Source organism: Oncorhynchus clarkii, unplaced genomic scaffold (assembly GCF_045791955.1).
Source record: "Oncorhynchus clarkii lewisi isolate Uvic-CL-2024 unplaced genomic scaffold, UVic_Ocla_1.0 unplaced_contig_3571_pilon_pilon, whole genome shotgun sequence".
In the NCBI taxonomy this organism is placed as follows: Eukaryota; Metazoa; Chordata; class Actinopteri; order Salmoniformes; family Salmonidae; genus Oncorhynchus; species Oncorhynchus clarkii.
The window spans coordinates 1-25,166 of NW_027260971.1; the positions used below are offsets into that span (position 1 = coordinate 1).

At 44.2% G+C, this 25,166-nt stretch overlaps 1 protein-coding gene across 1 annotated transcript; it reads right to left on the reverse strand.

Annotated features, from left to right (window-relative positions):
- Positions 1–4,282: 4,282 nt before the first annotated feature.
- On the reverse strand, positions 4,283–24,959 carry LOC139402729 (rho-related GTP-binding protein RhoE-like). Its single transcript, XM_071146632.1, has 5 exons — positions 24,639–24,959; positions 24,422–24,509; positions 7,165–7,274; positions 5,869–6,003; positions 4,283–5,756 (listed from the first exon to the last, which is right to left on the reverse strand). Exons 1-5 carry the CDS (start codon positions 24,786–24,788, stop codon positions 5,508–5,510), a joined length of 732 nt encoding a protein of 243 aa, XP_071002733.1. The 5' UTR covers positions 24,789–24,959; the 3' UTR covers positions 4,283–5,507.
- Positions 24,960–25,166: the final 207 nt, after the last annotated feature.

A 25,166-nucleotide genomic window follows, 5' to 3' on the forward strand; every position in this document is an offset into this window, starting at 1 on the left:
GGGGCCCTAAGACTTGGATAGACATGGAAATATTGCAAGCATTGGGAAGGAACTAAGGAGCCGATATCTAATTTCTTTAACCATTATTAATCTACAATTGTTTCTTGTGGCTGTAATGAAATACTGTAGATTGTTGTTCATTTGCAGATCTACAGGGTGTTACAGGCTACAAATGATCTAGCTAGTCCATTACCTGCACTTTGATTGATCCTAAACATCCACAATGTCAAGCAGCAATATTGTTGTATTCCCTCAACCACATCATCCACCACTGGCATTCATCACTCACCACGGACAGACTGGTGATAATATCATACATCTCAAAATCAGCTAGATGACATTTTTTTTAACCTAGATTCTGGGTGAGTTATGTACATTCGCATGACACTTTGATTTATTGGGTGCAATTTGAAACAAAACAGTTTGTCTGGGTTGTATATAGAAGGGAAACAGATTGTCTGGTTGTATATTGAAGGGGAACAGTTTGTCTGGGTTGTATATTGAAGGTGGAACAGTTTGTATGGGTTGTATATTGAAGGGGAACAGTTTGTCTGGGTTGTATATTGAAGGGAAACAGATTGTCTGGTTGTATATTGAAGGGGAACAGATTGTCTGGGTTGTATATTGAAGGGAAACAGATTGTCTGGTTGTATATTGAAGGGGAACAGATTGTCTGGGTTGTATATTGAAGGGAAACAGATTGTCTGGGTTGTATATTGAAGGGAAACAGATTGTCTGGGTTGTATATTGAAGGTGGAACAGTTTGTCTGGGTTGTATATAGAAGGTGGAACAGTTTGTCTGGGTTGTATATAGAAGGTGGAACAGTTTGTCTGGGTTGTATATAGAAGGTGGAACAGTTTGTCTGGGTTGTATATAGAAGGTGGAACAGTTTGTCTGGGTTGTATATAGAAGGTGGAACAGTTTGTCTGGGTTGTATATAGAAGGTGGAACAGTTTGTCTGGGTTGTATATTGAAGGTGGAACAGTTTGTCTGGGTTGTATATAGAAGGTGGAACAGTTTGTCTGGGTTGTATATTGAAGGGGAACAGTTTGTCTGGGTTGTATATAGAAGGTGGAACAGTTTGTCTGGGTTGTATATAGAAGGTGGAACAGTTTGTCTGGGTTGTATATTGAAGGTGGAACAGTTTGTCTGGGTTGTATATTGAAGGGAAACAGATTGTCTGGGTTGTATATTGAAGGGAAACAGATTGTCTGGGTTGTATATTGAAGGGAAACAGTTTGTCTGGGTTGTATATTGAAGGGAAACAGATTGTCTGGGTTGTATATAGAAGGTGGAACAGTTTGTCTGGGTTGTATATTGAAGGGAAACAGATTGTCTGGGTTGTATATTGAAGGGAAACAGATTGTCTGGTTGTATATTGAAGGGGAACAGTTTGTCTGGGTTGTATATAGAAGGTGGAACAGTTTGTCTGGGTTGTATATAGAAGGTGGAACAGTTTGTCTGGGTTGTATATTGAAGGGGAACAGTTTGTCTGGGTTGTATATTGAAGGGAAACAGATTGTCTGGGTTGTATATTGAAGGGAAACAGTTTGTCTGGGTTGTATATTGAAGGGGAACAGTTTGTCTGGGTTGTATATTGAAGGGGAACAGTTTGTCTGGGTTGTATATTGAATGGAAACAGTTTGTCTGGGTTGTATATTGAAGGGAAACAGTTTGTCTGGGTTGTATATTGAAAGGAAACAGTTTGTCTGGGTTGTATATTGAGAGAAACAGCTTGTCTGGGTTGTATATTGAAGGGGAACAGTTTGTCTGTGTTGTATATTGAATGGAAACAGTTTGTCTGGGTTGTATATTGAAAGGAAACAGTTTTTTGTGTTCGAGGCTGACAGCCCCGTGGATATTTGATTTGAGCTCATCTGTGTGACATTGGGTTTAATTCAAGTCATGACACTCACTCCATCTCCTGAAGCAAGCCTATATATTTCTACCAGAAGTTTGTTTTGCGACCTCAATTACATGTATGTGTAACATGCCTACAGGGGCAAAGTCAAGAACAGCCAACGAGACACAGTTCTTTGTCTGTGGAACTGAATTACATTTTATTTTAAACATGTCATGCAATGTGATAAAAAAATGTTTTAAAAATCTGTGTTTTTTTTCATAATTTTGCTTTTATTTGAAAGGGAAAATATATAATTCAATAAATATTGTAGCAACAACAATGGGACACAGACATAACAGTTACATTAAAAAAAGGGGGAGGATGACCTAATGACAAAACACTTTACACAACAAACAACCGTTTCTTTCTTTTCATTCTTTTCTGAAACAGATAGCATTAGCAGGCTAGCTGATGATACTGCTCTAGGAGAAGCTGTTCTGAAACAGATAGCATTAGCAGGCTAGCTGATGATACTGCTCTAGGAGAAGCTGTTCTGAAACAGATAGCATTAGCAGGCTAGCTGATGATACTGCTCTAGGAGAAGCTGTTCTGAAACAGATAGCATTAGCAGGCTAGCTGATGATACTGCTCTAGGAGAAGCTGTTCTGAAACAGATAGCATTAGCAGGCTAGCTGATGATACTGCTCTAGGAGAAGCTGTTCTGAAACAGATAGCATTAGCAGGCTAGCTGATGATACTGCTCTAGGAGAAGCTGTTCTGAAACAGATAGCATTAGCAGGCTAGCTGATGATACTGCTCTAGGAGAAGCTGTTCTGAAATAGATAGCATTAGCAGGCTAGCTGATGATACTGCTCTAGGAGAAGCTGTTCTGAAACAGATAGCATTAGCAGGCTAGCTGATGATACTGCTCTAGGAGAAGCTGTTCTGAAACAGATAGCATTAGCAGGCTAGCTGATGATACTGCTCTAGGAGAAGCTGTTCTGAAACAGATAGCATTAGCAGGCTAGCTGATGATACTGCTCTAGGAGAAGCTGTTCTGAAACAGATAGCATTAGCAGGCTAGCTGATGATACTGCTCTAGGAGAAGCTGTTCTGAAACAGATAGCATTAGCAGGCTAGCTGATGATACTGCTCTAGGAGAAGCTGTTCTGAAACAGATAGCATTAGCAGGCTAGCTGATGATACTGCTCTAGGAGAAGCTGTTCTGAAACAGATAGCATTAGCAGGCTAGCTGATGATACTGCTCTAGGAGAAGCTGTTCTGAAACAGATAGCATTAGCAGGCTAGCTGATGATACTGCTCTAGGAGAAGCTGTTCTGAAACAGATAGCATTAGCAGGCTAGCTGATGATACTGCTCTAGGAGAAGCTGTTCTGAAACAGATAGCATTAGCAGGCTAGCTGATGATACTGCTATAGGAGAAGCTGTTCTGAAACAGATAGCATTAGCAGGCTAGCTGATGATACTGCTCTAGGAGAAGCTGTTCTGAAACAGATAGCATTAGCAGGCTAGCTGATGATACTGCTCTAGGAGAAGCTGTTCTGAAACAGATAGCATTAGCAGGCTAGCTGATGATACTGCTATAGGAGAAGCTGTTCTGAAACAGATAGCATTAGCAGGCTAGCTGATGATACTGCTCTAGGAGAAGCTGTTCTGAAACAGATAGCATTAGCAGGCTAGCTGATGATACTGCTCTAGGAGAAGCTGTTCTGAAACAGATAGCATTAGCAGGATAGCTGATGATACTGCTATAGGAGAAGCTGTTCTGAAACAGATAGCATTAGCAGGCTAGCTGATGATACTGCTCTAGGAGAAGCTGTTCTGAAACAGATAGCATTAGCAGGCTAGCTGATGATACTGCTATAGGAGAAGCTGTTCTGAAACAGATAGCATTAGCAGGATAGCTGATGATACTGCTATAGGAGAAGCTGTTCTGAAACAGATAGCATTAGCAGGCTAGCTGATGATACTGCTCTAGGAGAAGCTGTTCTGAAACAGATAGCATTAGCAGGCTAGCTGATGATACTGCTATAGGAGAAGCTGTTCTGAAACAGATAGCATTAGCAGGCTAGCTGATGATACTGCTCTAGGAGAAGCTGTTCTGAAACAGATAGCATTAGCAGGCTAGCTGATGATACTGCTCTAGGAGAAGCTGTTCTGAAACAGATAGCATTAGCAGGCTAGCTAATGATACTGCTCTAGGAGAAGCTGTTCTGAAACAGATAGCATTAGCAGGCTAGCTGATGATACTGCTATAGGAGAAGCTGTTCTGAAACAGATAGCATTAGCAGGCTAGCTGATGATACTGCTCTAGGAGAAGCTGTTCTGAAACAGATAGCATTAGCAGGCTAGCTGATGATACTGCTCTAGGAGAAGCTGTTCTGAAACAGATAGCATTAGCAGGCTAGCTGATGATACTGCTCTAGGAGAAGCTGTTCTGAAACAGATAGCATTAGCAGGCTAGCTGATGATACTGCTCTAGGAGAAGCTGTTCTGAAACAGATAGCATTAGCAGGCTAGCTGATGACACTGCTCTAGGAGAAGCTGTTCTGAAAATTTTGAAAAGCATCGCGAGTTTAATAAAGGCATTGGAATATACCAGAATTCATGGCGCTTTTTAGCGAAGCCTTGATCTTTAAAAAGTGCATTTATACTTTAGACATATCCAGTGAACAACGTCCTTCAACCAAAGTCATTGCTCATTTGTTTATTTCATTCCCCTCCCTTGCTGAGAGCAGAAGGTGTTGCATAGCTGAAAGGACATGTCCATAAACTGTTCAGCATCACAATACCCTGTCTATCATTACGCCAAACAGATCAGTCCTAGGATGTCAACGGTCATTGGTTTAAATGATATGGGCTTACAGTAAATTCTACAAAATACAGGAAAGACATGACTGGAACAACGGGACTATTAGGTCAGGAAACACTTGACTTGCAACCACAAGAAGGGGGAAGAGAAACAAACAAGCTGATGGAAACCACAGTGATGTGCTGCGTGCGCAGTGTCATGTCACTTCCAGGTCTTTGATCCAGTGCAAGATGGCCGCTCGTCTTCAGCGTTCCAGAGTGCACCGCTGCAGTCTCTCATGGTGATGGAGTCAGCTGTACAGATGGGGGTTGAGCCAATCATCATGTACAGCGTGGACATCCTTTCTGAAGTCCTTAGAAAAACGTCCGGGACTCGTTCAACTTTTCCTACGTGACACCACTTCCTGTGGAAATGGTAATTTCCTGTGAAAGGCCATGACCACTTCCTCGTCCAGCGCTAAGAGGAAACAGTGTTACTACCTCCCGGGAAGCCGCCGGAAGGAAGGCAGCTAATTGGCCCAAAGCAGAGATAGCTTCCTCTTCTGGTAAAAGATATGTAAGGGAGATGGATGGTAGATAGACAGGCTACACTGAAAGACTATTGTGTTGTCATTGATACGGTGGATTTCATCTACATTTACATTGTATGATGCATATACAAAACTCCACCCCAGGACAGCAGGCCAAGGGCTTTAAAGTGCACGAAGGGAAGGGCCTCACCCTCTAATGTTCCAAAATGCACTATGCTCTGACCTTTAACCCCTGTCCTCACTGCATGCTTCAATCCCAGCCTGCAAACCCACTCCCGAGGGTCGTGACCCTGCCCACCAGGTCACATGACACAGCAACTCTTTGCTTTGTCCTTCCGCAGGTCTGACGCTACCGCCGCGAGGTCGGGCCTAGTGGGCATGTGCGAGATCCTTTTGTTGCCTCTGGTAGATTTGTTGCGTTTGACGTTCTTGTTGTTCTTGTTGACGCAGGCCAAGGTGGCCACGTGGAAAATGTCCCTGACGCTGTTCTCTGACTGCTGGGCTGAGCACTCGATGTAGGGGGCTGAGATCTGTTTGGCCATGTTGGAACCCTGTAGAAAGAAAACACATTGGAATTGGAATTTCAGTTTACTTCCTGAATTGACTGAATTGAAATGGAATTGACCCAAAATCTGAAGAAAATGCACTCTGCAACCACCGTACCTGATCATATGACACAGGCATCTGTCTGTGATTGGACAGCTCCACCAGCGTGGAGAGGTCGGTGCGCAGGTCCGATTTGCAGCCCACCAGGAGCATCTTGGTGTTGGGACAGAACTCCTGGATCTCCCCTTTCCACTGTGGAGGACAGAGAAAGTCATTGAGACTGGGAGGACAGGACCAGACAGAATGGGAGCTAGTCCAGACTAGCCATCAAATACTTGCCTCCTCCCGTACTTGATTCCTCGCCTCCCTCTCAAAGCTCATTGGAGGAGGAGGTACAAGAGGATGGACCTTGGAGCCTCTCCTCCAATGGATTTTGAGAGAGAGTAATTGAGGAATCAAGGACTGGAGGTATCAAGTATTTGACGGCTTGTACACTTTTTTCAGACAGAACCTGAGCCCTCTCCTTCTGAAGGACAAAGCCACTTCCTGTTTCCAGTCCCCATGCCGTATCACACGGCGTTGAACCCAGGAAGGAATGCAGTATCGGAGGCTTTAAGGCCAGAGATAATCCTTCACGTTTCCTCTCAAACACAATAAACACTCTGGGATCAATGGCCTTTAATCAGTGGATATAATCTGCTACTAATGCAGTCTGGAGAACAAGGAGTGTTTGGCTGACTGGCTGGCTGGCTGGCTGGCTGGCTGGCTGGCTGGACATTGAGGGATCATGTTCAGTGTTGTACAGACAGGTGATTGTTTGAACTGGCCAAGAGGAAGGAAGGAACTCTGTTTTGGAACGGAACCTTCTCATGTTTTTTTTTTCTATAGCAGAGTCACATCACAGGACACTAAAAGCACTCCCTTCCTTTCCCTGCCCTCCTCTCACCCTAACGCCCCCTAACCCATTACGACCTCTGTCTGTACCTCAACTCTCTAGATGTTTAAGTGGGCTAAGTGGAAAAAAACAGGAAATTACTGGGAAAAACTGGAAATTACTGGGAAAAACTGGAAATTACTGAGAAAACGTTCTGGGGGAGGTCAAGTGAAAAGGATATTAAAATGAATTCATTGAATGAAAACTGGACATGTAGTTTCTTTCAAGTGGGGTAAAAGAAAAACACATGAAGGTCCACATTCTAAAGGCTGTAGAGGTTGACTAATGGTAGCTACACACAAGTGGAGGACGGACCATAATAATGTCTGGAACTGAGCCAATAGAATTAGATCAACACCTGGAAACCATGGAAACCATGTGTTTGATGTATTTGATACCATTCCACCCATTCCACTCCAACCATTATCACGAGCCTTTCCTCCCCAATTAAGGTGCCACCAGCCTCCTGTGGTACACACCTTCTTTATTACGCTGTCGAGTGTGTCAGGACGGCTGACGTCAAAACAGATAAGGACAGCGTCTGAGTCTGGGTAGGAGAGAGGCCTCACGTTGTCGTAGTATGGAGACCCTGAAACAACAGAACAAAGCACAGGTCAGCACACGGACAACTACAACTCACACAATACACAGAGAACTACAACTCACATAATACACATAGAACTACAACTCACACAATACACAGAGAACTGCAACTCACACAATACACATAGAACTACAACTCACATAATACACATAGAACTACAACTCACACAATACACAGGGAACTGCAACTCACACAATACACAGAGAACTACAACCCACACAATACACACGGACAACTACAACTCACACAATACACAGAGAACTGCAACTCACACAATACACATAGAACTACAACTCACACAATACACACGGACAACTACAACTCACACAATACACATAGAACTACAACTCTCACAATACACTGAGAACTACAACTCACACAATACACATAGAACTACAACTCACACAATACACAGAGAACTACAACTCACACAATACACAGAGAACTACAACCCACACAATACACATAGAACTACAACTCACACAATACACAGAAATCTACAACTCAAACAATACACAGAAAACTACAAATCACACAATACACAGAAATCTACAACTCAAACAATACACAGAAAACTACAACTCACACAATACACAGAGAATTACAACTCACACAATACACAGAAAACTACAACTCACACAATACACAGAGAACTAACACTCCAGCTGTGGATGTAAGAGATTGAGACAGAGTGAAAAAACACACATGGATACATTGAGCATCCTATGGGCCAACCAAACCTGTCCAAACCAGATATTGACAGATTTTGCCTCAAAGTCACACAGGAAATCCAATAGTGATAGAGATGAAGATGTTTTGGTGATGAGAGACCATTTCTCAACAGCGAAGGACACAGTCATTAGCATCAAGATAATGCACACTGGAAGAACATCAACAGAAGGGATGCAAACGTTATGCTGACTGCAGCAATACGTTGTGTTTGAGTTTGAGGACGAGGTTACTTCTCTCTCGAGACAGACCAGAGTTCCAGAGAAAACAGGAACCTAGAAAACCATGCCAACCCCTTAAACTGAGACCATGTGTAGGAAAACGCCTCTCTCTTTCACTCTCTCCATCCCAACCTCCCTTCATCCCTCCCTCCTCCCCTATCTCTGTAACAGCTTAGTGGTGAGGGGTTTAGGCTTACATCAAGGTGAGCGACCGGGGCACGTGAGCAGCTGTGGAAACTAAAGGGCTACCCACAAGCCCCGCTGCCAAAGAATGCGGGGAATTTAGTTTTTCATGTCTAAAGTGGCTGGGACTCTTGGGAGGTCTTTTCCACATGCCCAGAGGAAGCCACCACACACACCCACCCGCACACAGGAAGGAATGCAGTATCTGGAAGAAGCTGGATCAACATCCATTCATCGTCCTCCTGCCCTGCCACACACCCTATTCCCTATATCGTGCACTACTTTTGAGTGCTCTATGTAAGTGCACGATATAGGGAATATTGTGTCATTTCAGACCCGCCCAGGCCAGGGTTTCTCTCTATAGCTACTGCAAAGATGGCCGTAAGAGGGCTGATCATAAAAACACTGTGTTTGGTTGGATGTTGGATGTTGAGGATGGGGGTAAGGATCAGTTAGAGGATGTTGAGGATGGGGGTAAGGATCAATTAGAGGATGCTGAGGATGGGGGTAAGGATCAGTTAGAGGATGTTGAGGATGGGGGTAAGGATCAGTTAGAGGATGTTGAGGATGGGGGTAAGGATCAGTTAGAGGATGTTGAGGATGGGGGTAAGGATCAGTTAGAGGATGTTGAGGATGGGGGTAAGGATCAGTTAGAGGATGTTGAGGATGGGGGTAAGGATCAATTAGAGGATGCTGAGGATGGGGGTAAGGATCAGTTAGAGGATGTTGAGGATGGGGGTAAGGATCAGTTAGAGGATGTTAAGGATGGGGGTAAGGATCAGTTAGAGGATGTTGAGGATGGGGGTAAGGATCAGTTAGAGGATGTTGAGGATGGGGGTAAGGATCAATTAGAGGATGCTGAGGATGGGGGTAAGGATCAGTTAGAGGATGTTGAGGATGGGGGTAAGGATCAGTTAGAGGATGGGGGTAAGGATCAGTTAGAGGATGTTGAGGATGGGGGTAAGGATCAGTTAGAGGATGGGGGTAAGGATCAGTTAGAGGATGGGGGTAAGGATCAGTTAGAGGATGTTGAGGATGGGGGTAAGGATCAGTTAGAGGATGTTGAGGATGGGGGTAAGGATCAGTTAGAGGATGTTGAGGATGGGGTAAGGATCGGTTAGAGGATGTTGAGGATGGGGGTAAGGATCAGTTAGAGGATGTTGAGGATGGGGTAAGGATCAGTTAGAGAATGTTGAGGATGGGGTAAGGATCAGTTAGAGGATGTTGAGGATGGGGGTAAGGATCAGTTAGAGGATGTTGAGGATGGGGGTAAGGATCAATTAGAGGATGTTGAGGATGGGGTAAGGATCAGTTAGAGGATGGGGGTAAGGATCAGTTAGAGGATGTAGAGGATGGGGGTAAGGATCAGTTAGAGGATGTTGAGGATGGGGGTAAGGATCAGTTAGAGGATGTTGAGGATGGGGGTAAGGATCAGTTAGAGAATGTTGAGGATGGGGTAAGGATCAGTTAGAGGATGTTGAGGATGGGGGTAAGGATCAGTTAGAGGATGTTGAGGATGGGGTAAGGATCAGTTAGAGGATGTTGAGGATGGGGGTAAGGATCAGTTAGAGGATGTTGAGGATGGGGTAAGGATCAGTTAGAGAATGTTGAGGATGGGGTAAGGATCAGTTAGAGAATGTTGAGGATGGGGGTAAGGATCAGTTAGAGGATGTTGAGGATGGGGGTAAGGATCAGTTAGAGGATGTTGAGTATGGGGGTAAGGATCAGTTAGAGAATGTTGAGGATGGGGGTAAGGATCAGTTAGAGGATGTTGAGGATGGGGGTAAGGATCAGTTAGAGGATGTTGAGGATGGGGTAAGGATCAGTTAGAGCACATATGTCAGAGTCAAGGCCCGCGGGCCACATCCGGCCCGCAAGAAGGTTTTTTACGGCCCCTGGGATGATCTTGATTTATTATTAGAACCGGCCCGCAGCAAGCCGGCAGCCCGCAGATCTTTTACACGCACCAATACTACATTTCCCACAATGCAAAGGTGACGCACCGAGCAGTAGGCTGCTTCATTTCAATATTTATTGGCACAGCAGTCGTCAGCATCACAGTAAAATTAACTTTCAGATACCCATCAAAAATGGCAAAACGGAAGGTGGATACTGAGAACCGGGGGTTTCAAACAAGGTGGGAGTCGGAGTATATGTTCACGAAGGTAGCTGGAAAACCTGTGTGTCTTCTGTGTGGAGAAAGTGTGGCGGTACTGAAAGAGTATAATCTGAGACGACATTATGAAACGAAACACGCGGACAAAAACAAGAATATGGACATGGAACAAAGGCTACAAAAGGCAGAGGAATTAAAACGAGGCCTCAAATCTCGACAGGCTCTGTTCAAAAAAGCCAAATCACAAGGCCAGGCTGCTGTCAAGGCCAGTTTTATTTTGGCAGAAGAGATCGCTAAATCAGCCCGGCCATTTACGGAGGGGGATTTCATCAAAAACTGCATGATTAAAGTTTGTGACGAAGTTTGCCCAGAAAAAAGGCAACTCTTTTTAAATGTGAGTCTGAGCAGAAACACCATTGCCGAGAGAGTAGACCAGTTGTCCATCAATCTAAAAGAGCAGCTTGTGAAAAAGGGAAAAGATTTTATTGCATATTCCTTGGCTGTGGATGAGAGCACCGACATTTCTGACATTGCCCAGTTGTCAATTTTCATCCGCGGAGTGGACTCCAACCTAAGCGTGACAGAGGAGTTTTTGGCTTTACGTCCTATGCATGGCACAACTACGGGGCATGATTTGTATGAAGAGGTGTCAAGATGTGTAAATGAGATGGAGCTGCCTTGGGAAAAACTCGTGGGTTTGACAACCGACGGAGCACCTGCGATGTGTGGACACAGGAGCGGACTGGTGGCGAAGATACGGGAAAAGATGCAAGAGGAAAACGCGACAGGTGAGCTGACAGCTTATCATTGTATCATACACCAGGAAGCGTTGTGCGGTAAAGCCTTGAAAATGGAGCATGTAATGAGCATCATCACGCGCACAGTTAACTTTATCAGAGCCAAAGGTTTGAATCACCGCCAGTTCAAGGCATTTCTGACGGAGTTAGAAACGGAGCATGGTGATTTGCCTTATCACACAGAGGTGCGATGGCTAAGCCAGGGAAAGGTGCTTCAAAGATGTTTCGAGCTTCGTGAGGAGATTTGTCTGTTCTTGGACAGCAAAGGGAAAGACACAACACAACTCCGAGACGAAATGTTTCTGTGTGAAATGGCTTTTCTGTGTGACATTACGAGTCATCTGAATGCAATAAACTTGCAGCTGCAGGGTCGGGATCGTGTCATCTCTGATATGTACAGTACAGTGAAGGCATTTAAAACCAAACTGACTCTGTGGGAGACGCAGATGCGGAAAGAAAATTTGAGCCACTTTCCCAGCTGCCAGACCATGAAAGAGAAGCTCTCTACCAGTGCGTTCCCGAGCACACAGTTGGCTGATAAAATAGGTATGCTTGCCGCTGACTTTCGACGCCGATTTGCTGACTTTGAAGCACAAAAAAGCAGGTTGGAACTGCTCGGTAACCCATTTGCTGTTGACGTGGAAAGCTCACCACCAAACCTCCAAATGGAGTTGATTGACCTCCAATGCAATGATGCACTGAGGGCAAAATATGCGGCAGTGGGTGCTGCGGAGTTCGCCCGTTTCCTCCCCGGCACAATGCCCCAGCTGCGCATCCAGGCTGCTCAAACGTTGTCTATGTTTGGCAGCACATACCTGTGTGAACAACTGTTTTCTTTGATGAACCTGAACAAAACATCACACAGAAGTCGACTTACTGCTGAACACCTCCACTCAATTCTGAGGATTTCTTCAGCTCAGAGCCTTACCCCGAACATTGATGAACTTGTGGAAAAGATGGGACACCACCAAGTATCACCCTCAACCTCAAACAAGTGAACATTACTGTGCAATCACATATTTAGAGTTTTTACTCAGTTCAAGTTTAAAAGTTAAAATTTAATATTTGTTTTCACTGCATGTTACTTCTCCTTAAACAAAGTGTTGTTTTTGATTAATAGATTTTTGCACTTTATTTTTTTGTATTTCAATCCAATTATATTTTAAAAATATTTCAGTTGAGTGGATGATAGAAAATTGCTATTATTGTTTTTTCTTTGAAGTAAATTTAGCCCACTTTTGCTAAAATAGAAAATATAGTCTACTGATGGTGCCTTGAATACCGGTTTCTTTCATTTAATGTTCATGTTATGGGGATATTTATATAAAGGAAATTTGTCTTTTGTGTCTGTTGAAAATTAAAGATTACTGACAGAGCCATAAGAAAATATTGCTTTATTTATCTGATCATATTGTAATATATTTGTTAGGTTTTCAGTAGGTTCAATTAGGTTCACTAGACTATATGCGTCATTTAAAAATTTTTCAATGAACATTCGAACAGTCCGGCCCTCGTCTTGTAGCTGATTTTTTTATTTGGCCCTCCGTCCATTTGACTTTGACACCCCTGAGTTAGAGGATGTTGAGGATGGGGTAAGGATCAGTTAGAGGATGTTGAGGATGGGGTAAGGATCAGTTAGAGGATGTTGAGGATTGGGGTAAGGATCAGTTAGAGGATGTTGAGGATGGGGGTAAGGATCAGTTAGAGGATGTTGAGGATGGGGGTAAGGATCAGTTAGAAGATATTGAGGATGGGGGTAAGGATCAGTTAGAGGATGTGGAGGATGGGGTAAGGATCAGTTAGAGGATGTTGAGGATGGGGTAAGGATCAGTTAGAGGATGTGGAGGATGGGGTAAGGATCAGTTAGAGGATGTTGAGGATGGGGTAGCTTGCTGAGCTTGCTGCTCAGTCCTCAACGGAGAGGAACGCAGAAGGATATGTTTCACATATTTAGTGTCCTATAAGTCCACATCCAGACATTCAGAATGCTGACAAACCCTCCCTCCACAGGATATCTGGGGGCAACATTCAGAATACTGACAAACCCTCCCTCCACAGGAAATCTGGGGGCAACATTCAGAATAGTGACAAACCCTCCCTCCACAGGAAATCTGGGGGCAACATTCAGAATGCTGACAAACCCTCCCTCCACAGGAAATCTGGAGGCAACATTCAGAATACTGACAAACCCTCCCTCCACAGGAAATCTGGGGGCAACATTCAGAATGCTGACAAACCCTCCCTCCACAGGAAATCTGGGGGCAACATTCAGAATACTGACAAACCCTCCCTCCACATGAAATCTGGGGGCAACATTCAGAATGCTGACAAACCCTCCCTCCACAGGAAATCTGGGGGCAACATTCAGAATGCTGACAAACCCTCCCTCCACATGAAATCTGGGGGCAACATTCAGAATAGTGACAAACCCTCCCTCCACAGGAAATCTGGGGGCAACATTCAGAATAGTGACAAACCCTCCCTCCACATGAAATCTGGGGGCAACATTCAGAATAGTGACAAACCCTCCCTCCACAGGAAATCTGGGGGCAACATTCAGAATAGTGACAAACCCTCCCTCCACAGGAAATCTGGGGGCAACATTCAGAATAGTGACAAACCCTCCCTCCACATGAAATCTGGGGGCGATTTTCAATGTTATTTTATAGAGGATGGGGTTGCTGCTAAGGGTCATGTAGTTCTATAGAAGACAGATTCAAAACCTCACAATAAGTTTGTGGCTATCCCAGGACAATCAGTGGAGTGTATTTGGGTGTTTTCCTCAGCCATAAATAGCTCTCTTATGGAAGTGTTATAGGAGGATGCTGCTATGTGTCTGTTTCATCCCAGCTGGATCTGAACCTCTGTGAGGACATCTCCTGGTGCCCAGCTGATAGAACGCAGCACGCACACACACGCACGCACGCACGCACGCACACACACACACACACACACAAACACACACACACACACACACACAAACACACACAGAGAGAGGAAGTTCCACAGTGGACAAAGTCCTGTTGACTATCACCTCATTAGTTTCTGCTCCGTCCTTGTTCCCCTCAGGACATTTTAATCTGAGAGGAAGGAAGACACCCACCCACTGTTCTGCCTCTTTTGTTCTCTTCTCTCTCTCCTTCTCTGTCTCTCTCCTTTTCTCTTGCTCCCTTAATCTCTATTTTTCAATATCTCTCACAGACAGACAGACAGACAGACAGACAGACAGACAGACAGACAGACAGACAGACAGACACACATTGGGGGAGTAGGCAGCTGCTGACACATGCTCCCTGTCTCTCTCTTCAGCCCTCAGAGTGACAGATGAGGCAGAGAGAGAGAGGCCTGACCACAGAGCTCTAAGTCTTAGTGTGCGTCCCAAATGGCACCCCATTTGCTGAGTGCACTTCATAGGGAATAGGGTGCCAGCTGAGCTGACAACTGAGTGGAGCCCTGTGTGTACCACAACAGTTCAGCTCCATCTGAACCATTCATTCCACAGTTAGTCCTGCTGCCAGACCTCTGAATCCCATCAACCTCAAGTCCTGCTGCCAGACCTGTGAATCCCATCAACCTCAAGCATGCCACTTAAGAAAAAGGCCCTAATGCAAGGAGTGTGTGTCAATGTGAGAGGTGAAGAACAACAGAGAGAGAGAGAGAGAGAGAGAGAGAGAGAGAGCGAGAGAGCGAGAGAGAGAGCGAGAGGGAGCGAGAGAGAGGGAGAGAGAGAGAGAGAGACAAAGAGAGTTTAAGACAATCTGAGTTCTGAATGATACACAGTACCTTGTATGTGAGTTACCCCAGGTCACACAGTCTATATGATTCAGTTACCCAGGTCACACAGTCTATATGATTCAGTTACCCAGGTCACACAGTCTATATGATTCAGTTTCCCCAGGTAACACAGTCTATATGATTCAGTTACCCAGATCACACAGTCTATATGATTCAGTTACCCAGATCACACAGTCTATGTGATTCAGTTACCCAGGTCACACAGTCTATATGATTCAGTTTCCCCAGGTAACACAGTCTATATGATTCAGTTACCCAGATCACACAGTCTATGTGATTCAGTTACCCAGGTCACACAGTCTATATGATTCAGTTCCCCCAGGTAACACAGTCTATATGATTCAGTTACCCAGATCACACAGTCTATAGGATTCAGTTTCCCCAGGTCACACAGTCTATATGATTCAGTTACCCAGGTCACACAGTCTATATGATTCAGTTACCCAGGTCACACAGTCTATATGATTCAGTTACCCAGGTCACACAGTCTATATGATTCAGTTACCCAGATCACACTGTCTATATGATTCAGTTACCCAGGTCACACAATTTATATGATTCAGTTACCCAGGTCACACAGTCTATATGATTCAGTTACCCAGGTAACACACAGTCTATATGATTCAGTTACCCAGATCACACTGTCTATATGATTCAGTTACCCAGGTAACACAGTCTATATGATTCAGTTACCCAGGTCACACAGTCTATATGATTCAGTTACCCAGGTAACACACAGTCTATATGATTCAGTTACCCAGGTCACACAGTCTATATGATTCAGTTACCCAGGTAACACAGTCTATATGATTCAGTTACCCAGATCACACTGTCTATATGATTCAGTTACCCAGATCACACAGTCTATATGATTCAGTTACCCAGATCACACAGTCTATATGATTCAGTTACCCAGATCACACAGTCTATATGATTCAGTTACCCAGGTCACACAGTCTATATGATTCAGTTACCCAGGTAACACACAGTGTACAGTGTACAGCTGTATACAGTACAGCTGATCTAAGGCATGCAGACATGCAAAAACTCATTTGATTGAGTTTTCTTTCAGGCTAACAACGTTAACAACGTTAACAACGGAAATATGCACCGCTCCTCTTAAGTTTGCAGAAAGATCTCAACGTTTACAAAAGGGCTCTTTGTTCAGTAGCAAGTAGCAACCTTTCGTCCCCGGAATGTGAAACATGCGGCTCCAATTCGCCGAGCTCCAGAAATTGATCCGATGCAACAAAGGCTGGCTGCTGACCGTGGTCTGTAGAAGGGAAGGCCTGGGAGCTTGCTAAAGCAGAGCCCACCTCAGCTGTCTGGAAGCCAGAGTGGACAGGCAGCAGTCTGTGAACAACTGACGGCAGAAACACACAGGATCCAGGTTGGGATTCAGTATTGATGCTTTGCATTCAAGTTAGTGGAGGAATGTCAATGGTGCCTGTGTAACGTCTGAAAGGTCAATCACCCTGACGGTTGTCTCTCTGAGTGTCACTGGCCTCTTTGTGACGATGTTGAACCAGCTGCTGTCTCCCTCCTATAGGCTGGCTCAAAGCGTTCAGCGTGCACGGAGCACGGCCCGGCCTACAACAGTGTCAACAAACGCGATAGTAGTCAATCCATCATCCTGTCTCAGCCGCTGAATCACACAGCAGTCATGCGGGAGGCGTGTGTGGAGGCAGGGAGAGAGGGAGGAGACAGGACGGCAACCAGCTGGCGCTGAGGTTCTTTGCTTGCCCTTCATTTCTAAATAGTCTCCCACTGTATTCATTTAGAAAATGAATAGGTAATATTGTTGCAATAAGTCACATCTGAATCGATGCCTCAGGTACAAAGCAACAAACACCTTGAGGACCACTTCCTCCAAACCTCTCAGATGGGTCAATAGACCAATGGGGGAGAATGAGGGACGGATTTACGAACAGGCACGCAGGGCACGTGCCCTGGGTCCCCCTACCTCAAGGGGACCCCCAACGCTGGAGGTCGGGGCCCCTCAAATAACATATGAACATGACAGAAGTCATGGCAAAATGTGTAGAATTGTAGGAAATTCACTTAAACTGCAACATTTCCTCTTAGCCTCGTGATAAAACTGCAACATTTTCTCTTAGCCTCATGATAAAACTGCAACATTTTCTCTTAGCCTCATGATAAAACTGCAACATTTTCTCTAAGCCTCGTGATAAAACTGCAACATTTTCTCTTAGCCTCATGATAAAACTGCAACATTTTCTCTTAGCCTCATGATAAAACTGCAACATTTTCTCTTAGCCTCATGATAAAACTGCAACATTTCCTCTTAGCCTCATGATAAAACTGCAACATTTTTTCTTAGCCTCATGATAAAACTGCAACATTTCCTCTTAGCCTCATGATAAAACTGCAACATTTCCTCTTAGCCTCATGATAAAACTGCAACATTTCCTCTTAGCCTCATGATAAAACTGCAACATTTCCTCTTAGCCTCATGATAAAACTGCAACATTTTCTCTTAGCCTCATGATAAAACTGCAACATTTTCTCTAAGCCTCGTGATAAAACTGCAACATTTTCTCTTAGCCTCATGATAAAACTGCAACATTTTCTCTTAGCCTCATGATAAAACTGCAACATTTTCTCTTAGCCTCATGATAAAACTGCAACATTTCCTCTTAGCCTCATGATAAAACTGCAACATTTTTTCTTAGCCTCATGATAAAACTGCAACATTTCCTCTTAGCCTCATGATAAAACTGCAACATTTCCTCTTAGCCTCATGATAAAACTGCAACATTTCCTCTTAGCCTCATGATAAAACTGCAACATTTCCTCTTAGCCTCATGATAAAACTGCAACATTTCCTCTTAGCCTCATGATAAAACTGCAACATTTTCTCTTAGCCTCATGATAAAACTGCAACATTTTCTCTTAGCCTCATGATAAAACTGCAACATTTTCTCTCTGTCCCATGGCAAAATGTTTTCAATTGCAGGAAAGGCCCCCTGGAGGTAGGTGCTCCCAAATCCGGCCCTGGGGAGAATGGCTCCTGCAGATAAGCCCAGCTCAGCTCTAGCTTTATCCCCGGTATCTAGCACCCCTCCTCATCCCCCGTCCTCCTCCTCCCCATTCTCCCTCTTCTTCTCAGCATGTGATTGATATGGAGGAGCCTGCAGGTTAGCAGCTGTGGGATTCACTCCCCCCTTTGAAATCTCCCTAACTAACTCAGCAGCCCCAGCACTAATCAATATGTTTCCCTCTGCAACTTGTCTTGCCAGGGAGCAGTAGGGGGGCAGGAACTCAGGCATCTGTGGAACTGGAGCCCCCACTAACCCTTCCAAACTGAAACGCACAATCCTTTGACCCTCCCAGGAAGGAACCCACATCCCCCTGACCCCTGACACTCCCAGACTGAAACGCACAACCCCATGCCCCTCCGAGGAAGGAACCCACATCCCCCTGCCCTCCCAGGAAGGAACCCACATCCCCCTAACCCTCCCAGGAAGGAACCCACATCCCCCTGCCCCTCCCAGGAAGGAACCCACATCCCCCTGACCCTCCTAGGACTCCCTACAGTACGAAGTGGTGGTGGACTGACCCTGGCGCATTTGTTCTCTGTTTATCTGTGATGCAGTTAATGAACCACAGACAGTCAGTCAGGGGGTAACAGTAAAATGGAGGTCGTTAAGGTAATGTCCTGGGAAGTTATGAACTCCCATTTGTCCTCTGTGTGCTCCTTCACCTTCAGGGTTAAAGGTTAGAGGCCTGTCGGCTGGGCTACGGGGTGTTGAAATTTTTCTTTGTAACGTTCCTGTCATTGCGTCTCTCCTTGGATGTTGAAAGTGGAGGTGTGTGTCTGAGGCAGTTTGCTAAGGTGATTGGCTGTCTGCCTGCACCCTTAATTTAAGAGTTAGGCCAGTGAGTTGATATGGGTTCAATAGCTTTATGTCAGTGGTATTTCAACTTTTTTCCGCAGGGAACCCATTTTTTTCGCCATCATTTCTGGGGAACCCATTTCCCCCCACCACATATCTAATGACAAAACTTTAAAGCCTGTCCATTTTCTAGGAGGGCAGCAGGTAGCCTAGCGGTTAAAGCGTTGGGACAGTAACCAAAATGTTGCTTGTGTAAAAATGTGCCGTTCTGCCCTTGAGCAAGGCAGTAAAATAATTTGTACTTCTAATTTTTTTTAAATCATTTTATTTGTCGACCCAACTGCAATTCCCCCACTAGGGGTCATGAACCTGACTTTGAATACCACTGCTTTATATCCATATGAGTGGAAGGCCTGTTACTGGGTTGTGTTCTATACTATACTGTATTACTGGGTTGTGTTCTATACTATACTGTATTAATGGGTTGTGTTCTATACTATACTGTATTAATGGGTTGTGTTCTATACTATAGTGTATTACTGGGTTGTGTTCTATACTATACTGTATTACTGGGTTGTGTTCTATACTATACTGTATTAATGGGTTGTGTTCTATACTATACTGTATTAATTGGTTGTGTTCTATACTATAGTGTATTACTGGGTTGTGTTCTATACTATACTGTACTATACTGTATTACTGGGTTGTGTTCTATACCATACTGTATTACTGGGTTGTGTTCTATACTATACTATACCATACTGTATTACTGGGTTGTGTTCTATATTATACTATACTATACTGTATTACTGGGTTGTGTTCTATACTATACTGTATTACTGGGTTGTGTTCTATACTATACTGTATTACTGGGTTGTGTTCTATACTATACTGTATTACTGGGTTGTGTTCTATACTATACTGTATTACTGGGTTGTGTTCTATACTATACTGTATTACTGGGTTGTGTTCTATACTATACTGTATTACTGGGTTGTGTTCTATACTATATTGTATTACCGGGTTGTGTTCTATACTATACTGTATTACTGGGTTGTGTTCTATACTATACTGTATTACTGGTTTGTGTTCTATACTATATTACTGGGTTGTGTTCTATTCTATACTGTATTACTGGGCTGTGTTCTATACTGTATTACTGGGCTGTGTTCTATACTATACTGTATTACTGGGCTGTGTTCTATACTATACTGTATTACTGGGCTGTGTTCTATGCTATACTGTATTACTGGGTTGTGTTCTATTCTATATTGTATTACTGGGTTGTGTTCTATACTATACTGTATTACTGGGTTGTGTTCTATACTATACTGTATTACTGGGTTGTGTTCTATACTATACTGTATTAATGGGTTGTGTTCTATACTATACTGTATTACTGGGCTGTGTTCTATACTATATTGTATTACTGGGTTGTGTTCTATACTATACTGTATTACTGGGTTGTGTTCTATACTATACTGTATTACTGGGTTGTGTTCTATACTATACTGTATTACTGGGTTGTGTTCTATACTATACTGTATTACTGGGTTGTGTTCTATACTATACTGTATTACTGGGTTGTGTTCTATACTATACTGTATTACTGGGTTGTGTTCTATACTATACTGTATATCCAGTAGCTTACTTTTTCGTTTTTACTGTGAGAATTTGTGTTAGTCTGCTGCACCTCCACTCCTGTTTGGCTATGCTCCTTCCCTTCCTCTATTCCTGCTTGAAAACAAAGCGGACAGGGAGGCAGAGCCCATCAATGTGCAGCTCAGTCCTGGTAATGAGCAGAGCTCAGGTGTCTCTACCTTGTTAAAACCTGGATAGAGGCATGGGATAAGCCAGTCGCTCAGAGGCCCTACTGAATAAAAGAGGGGTTCCCATTAGGGGATACATAGGCTCTGCAGTACGCACACACAACACACCACACATACACACACAACACAACACACCACACACACACACACACACAAACACACACACACACACACCAGTTCTGTGTTTGCCCACTGAAGCTGAGCCAATCACAGAGTCGTGCCTAGGAAAGGCTCAGGAGACCTACTGAAGAAATCAGCAGAAAGACAGACAGACAGACAGACAGACAGTCCCTCCACACTACAGAGACACTCCCTCTACACTACAGACAGATAGTCCCTCTACACTACAGACAGACAGTCCCTCCACACTACAGAGACACTCCCTCTACACTACAGACAGATAGTCCCTCTACACTACAGACAGACACTCCCTCTACACTACACTACAGACAGACAGTCCCTCCACACTACAGAGACACTCCCTCTACACTACAGACAGACAGTCCCTCTACACTACAGACAGACAGTCCCTCTACATTACCGACAGACACTCCCTCTACACTACACTATAGACAGACAGTCCCTCCACACTACAGAGACACTCCCTCTACACTACAGACAGACAGTCCCTCTACATTACAGACAGACACTCCCTCTACACTACACTATAGACAGACAGTCCCTCCACACTACAGAGACACTCCCTCTACACTAAAGACAGACAGTCCCTCTACACTACAGACAGACAGTCCCTCTACATTACAGACAGACACTCCCTCTACACTACACTATAGACAGACAGTCCCTCTACACTACATTACAGACAGACAGTCCCACTACAGCCAAACAGGCAGACAGACAGTCCCTCTACAGCCAACCAGACAGACAAACAGACCCACTCGGCAACAGAGCCCCAGCTTGAACTACCACCTCCACCTCCACCACCCCCAGGTTACAAGCACAGTCCAGGCAGGGGACAGCTGAGGGCTGGGAGAGGGCTGGGGAGTGTGGGGCTACGGAAGGGAGAGGGCTGGGGATTGGGCTGGGGGAGAGTGGGGCTTAAGCAGGGAGAGGGCTGGGGGAGTGTGGGGCTACGGAAGGGAGAGGGCTGGGGATTGGGCTGAGGGAAAGTGGGGCTTAAGCAGGGAGTGGGCTGAGGGATTGTGGAGCAATGGAAGGGAGAGGGCTGGGGGAATGTGGAGCAATGGAAGGGGCAGGGCTGGGGGAGTCTGGAGCAATGGAAGGGACAGGGCTGGGGGAGTGTGGTGCAATGGAAGGGAGAGGGCTGGGGGAGTGTGGAGCAATGGAAGGGAGAGGGCTGGGGGAGTGTGGAGCAATGGAAGGGAGAGGGCTGGGGGAGTGTGGAGCAATGGAAGAGAGAGGGCTGGGGATTGGGCTGGGGGAGAGCTGGGGGAGAGTGGGGCCAAGAAAGGGAGAGGGCTAGGGAGTGTGGAACAATGGAAGGGAGAGGGCTAGGGGAGAGTGGGGCTACGGAAGGGAGAGAGCTGGGGATCCGGCTGGAGGAGAGTGGGTCTACGGAAGGGAGAGGGCTGGGGATCCGGCTGGGGGAGAGTGGGGCTACGGAAAGGAGAGGGCTGGGGATTGGGCTGGGGGAGAGTGGGGCTACGGAAGGGAGAGGGCTGGGGATCCGGCTGGAGGAGAGTGGGGCTACAACACATAATTACTTCCAGACTTCCAGCATGGATGGAAATCCCATGAGGTTAACTCCTCAACACTAGAAACCAGTATACTGGAAGAGGCCAGTATAAGACTAATAAACTGCACCAGGTACAGAAATAGCAGTTTGTCTGGAGGGAGGACAGTCTTCTCACTGTTACTGATTGGCTGCATGGTGTCTTTGTTGAGGGGGAGCGCTGAAGAAGCATGGTAGAACATTTGGTCAGTGGTGTCTGTCTGAATGGTTCAACCAGCTGGTCCATCCCTACAATTCCACAGTCGCATCATGACTTCTTCTAAGCATGTAACAAACCAGAACTTGATAATAAATAATAGATCATTTAGTTTCATTAAAAATGAAATATTCATCACTGTTAACAGATGTATTCCTCCATGACACGCATGCTGCACACACTGTGAGACCAACAGGTCCTGACATGCCTGGCAGCTGCATTTCTAATGGACAGCAACTGTGATCAATGGGCATCATGGAAGCCAAAGGCAAACAATGCATAAAGCATTTATCCTGCAATTACTCAGGTTATATACATCTACTCAGGTTATATACATTTACCCAGGTTATATACATTTACCCAGGTTATATACATTTACCCAGGTTATATACATTTACCCAGGTTATATACATTTACCCAGGTTATATACATTTACCCAGGTTATATACATTTACTCAGGTTATATACATCTACTCAGGTTATATACATCTACCCAGGTTATATACATTTACCCAGGTTATATACATTTACCCAGGTTATATACATTTACCCAGGTTATATACATTTACCCAGGTTATATACATTTACCCAGGTTATATACATTTACCCAGGTTATATACATTTACTCAGGTTATATACATCTACTCAGGTTATATACATCTACCCAGGTTATATACATTTACCCAGGTTATATACATTTACCCAGGTTATATACATTTACCCAGGTTATATACATTTACCCAGGTTATATACATTTACCCAGGTTATATACATTTACCCAGGTTATATACATCTACCCAGGTTATATACATTTACCCAGGTTATATACATTTACCCAGGTTATATACATCTACCCAGGTTATAGACATTTACCCAGGTTATATACATTTACCCAGGTTATATACATTTACCCAGGTTATATACAGGTTATATACATCTACCCAGGTTATAGACATTTACCCAGGTTATATACATTTACCCAGGTTATATACAGGTTATATACATCTACCCAGGTTATAGACATTTACCCAGGTTATATACATCTACCCAGGTTATATACATTTACCCAGGTTATATACATCTACCCAGGTTATATACATTTACCCAGGTTATATACATTTACCCAGGTTATATACATTTACCCAGGTTATATACAGGTTATATACATCTACCCAGGTTATAGACATTTACCCAGGTTATATACATTTACCCAGGTTATATACAGGTTATATACATCTACCCAGGTTATAGACATTTACCCAGGTTATATACATTTACCCAGGTTATATACAGGTTATATACATCTACCCAGGTTATAGACATTTACCCAGGTTATATACATTTACCCAGGTTATATACAGGTTATATACATCTACCCAGGTTATATACATCTACCCAGGTTATATACATCTACCCAGGTTATAGACATTTACCCAGGTTATATACATTTACCCAGGTTATATACAGGTTATATACATCTACCCAGGTTATATACATCTACCCAGGTTATATACATTTACCCAGGTTATATACATTTACCCAGGTTATATACATTTACCCAGGTTATATACATCTACCCAGGTTATAGACATTTACCCAGGTTATATACATCTAAACTAAATATTATAATAGGGGAGACTGGGTCATAGAGTTATGGCAACATAGATAGATTAAAGAAATGAAATGGATCATTACCTGACGTGTCCCATAGGCTGAGCTCTATTCTTTTCGTGTCTATTTCAAAACTGGCCGTGTAATTCTCGAACACTGTGGGCATGTAACTCTAAAGAAAAAAGAGACAATCATAGATCATTATAGACAAGTAATAACAAATATTATTATTAGTAGTAGTAGTAGTTATAACAAACTTTTGTTACATTTAGCTATCAAGCAGACAATTCTTTGAACTCACCTCTGGGAAGATATCCTTTGCAAAAACGTGTAGTAGAGCAGTCTTCCCACATTGACTGTCCCCGACCACAACTATTTTACACTTCACAATCTGACTAGGATCCATCCCGGACTGAACAGATACTTTCTGACTAGATATTCTCTCCTTCATTGATGTCAGTTGACGGACAGTTCGCTATAGAGAGCTCCACGTTGTTTGAAGAGAGCACACACACACACACACATGAATAACAGAAAACAGCAGATACTCGGAGCGTAATAAATCCGTTTCTCCTATCTGATGTCTGCGTCTTTTGTCTGTACTGTGTCTGGTGTCGACTACAACGCGAACGAGACTTTTTGACGGTATTTATACCGAGACCATGAGCCAGTGGAGTTGTCCCTCCCCTCTCTCTCCACGTGCTGAAAGTGTTGCAGGGCTATGTGGGGACCTGGGTGGTCGGGAGAGTGGTGATCGTATGCTCAGTGTGTGATGGCGCCCTCCGTAGGACTCCCTACAAACAGCTCAGATCATGATGGACTACTTTAT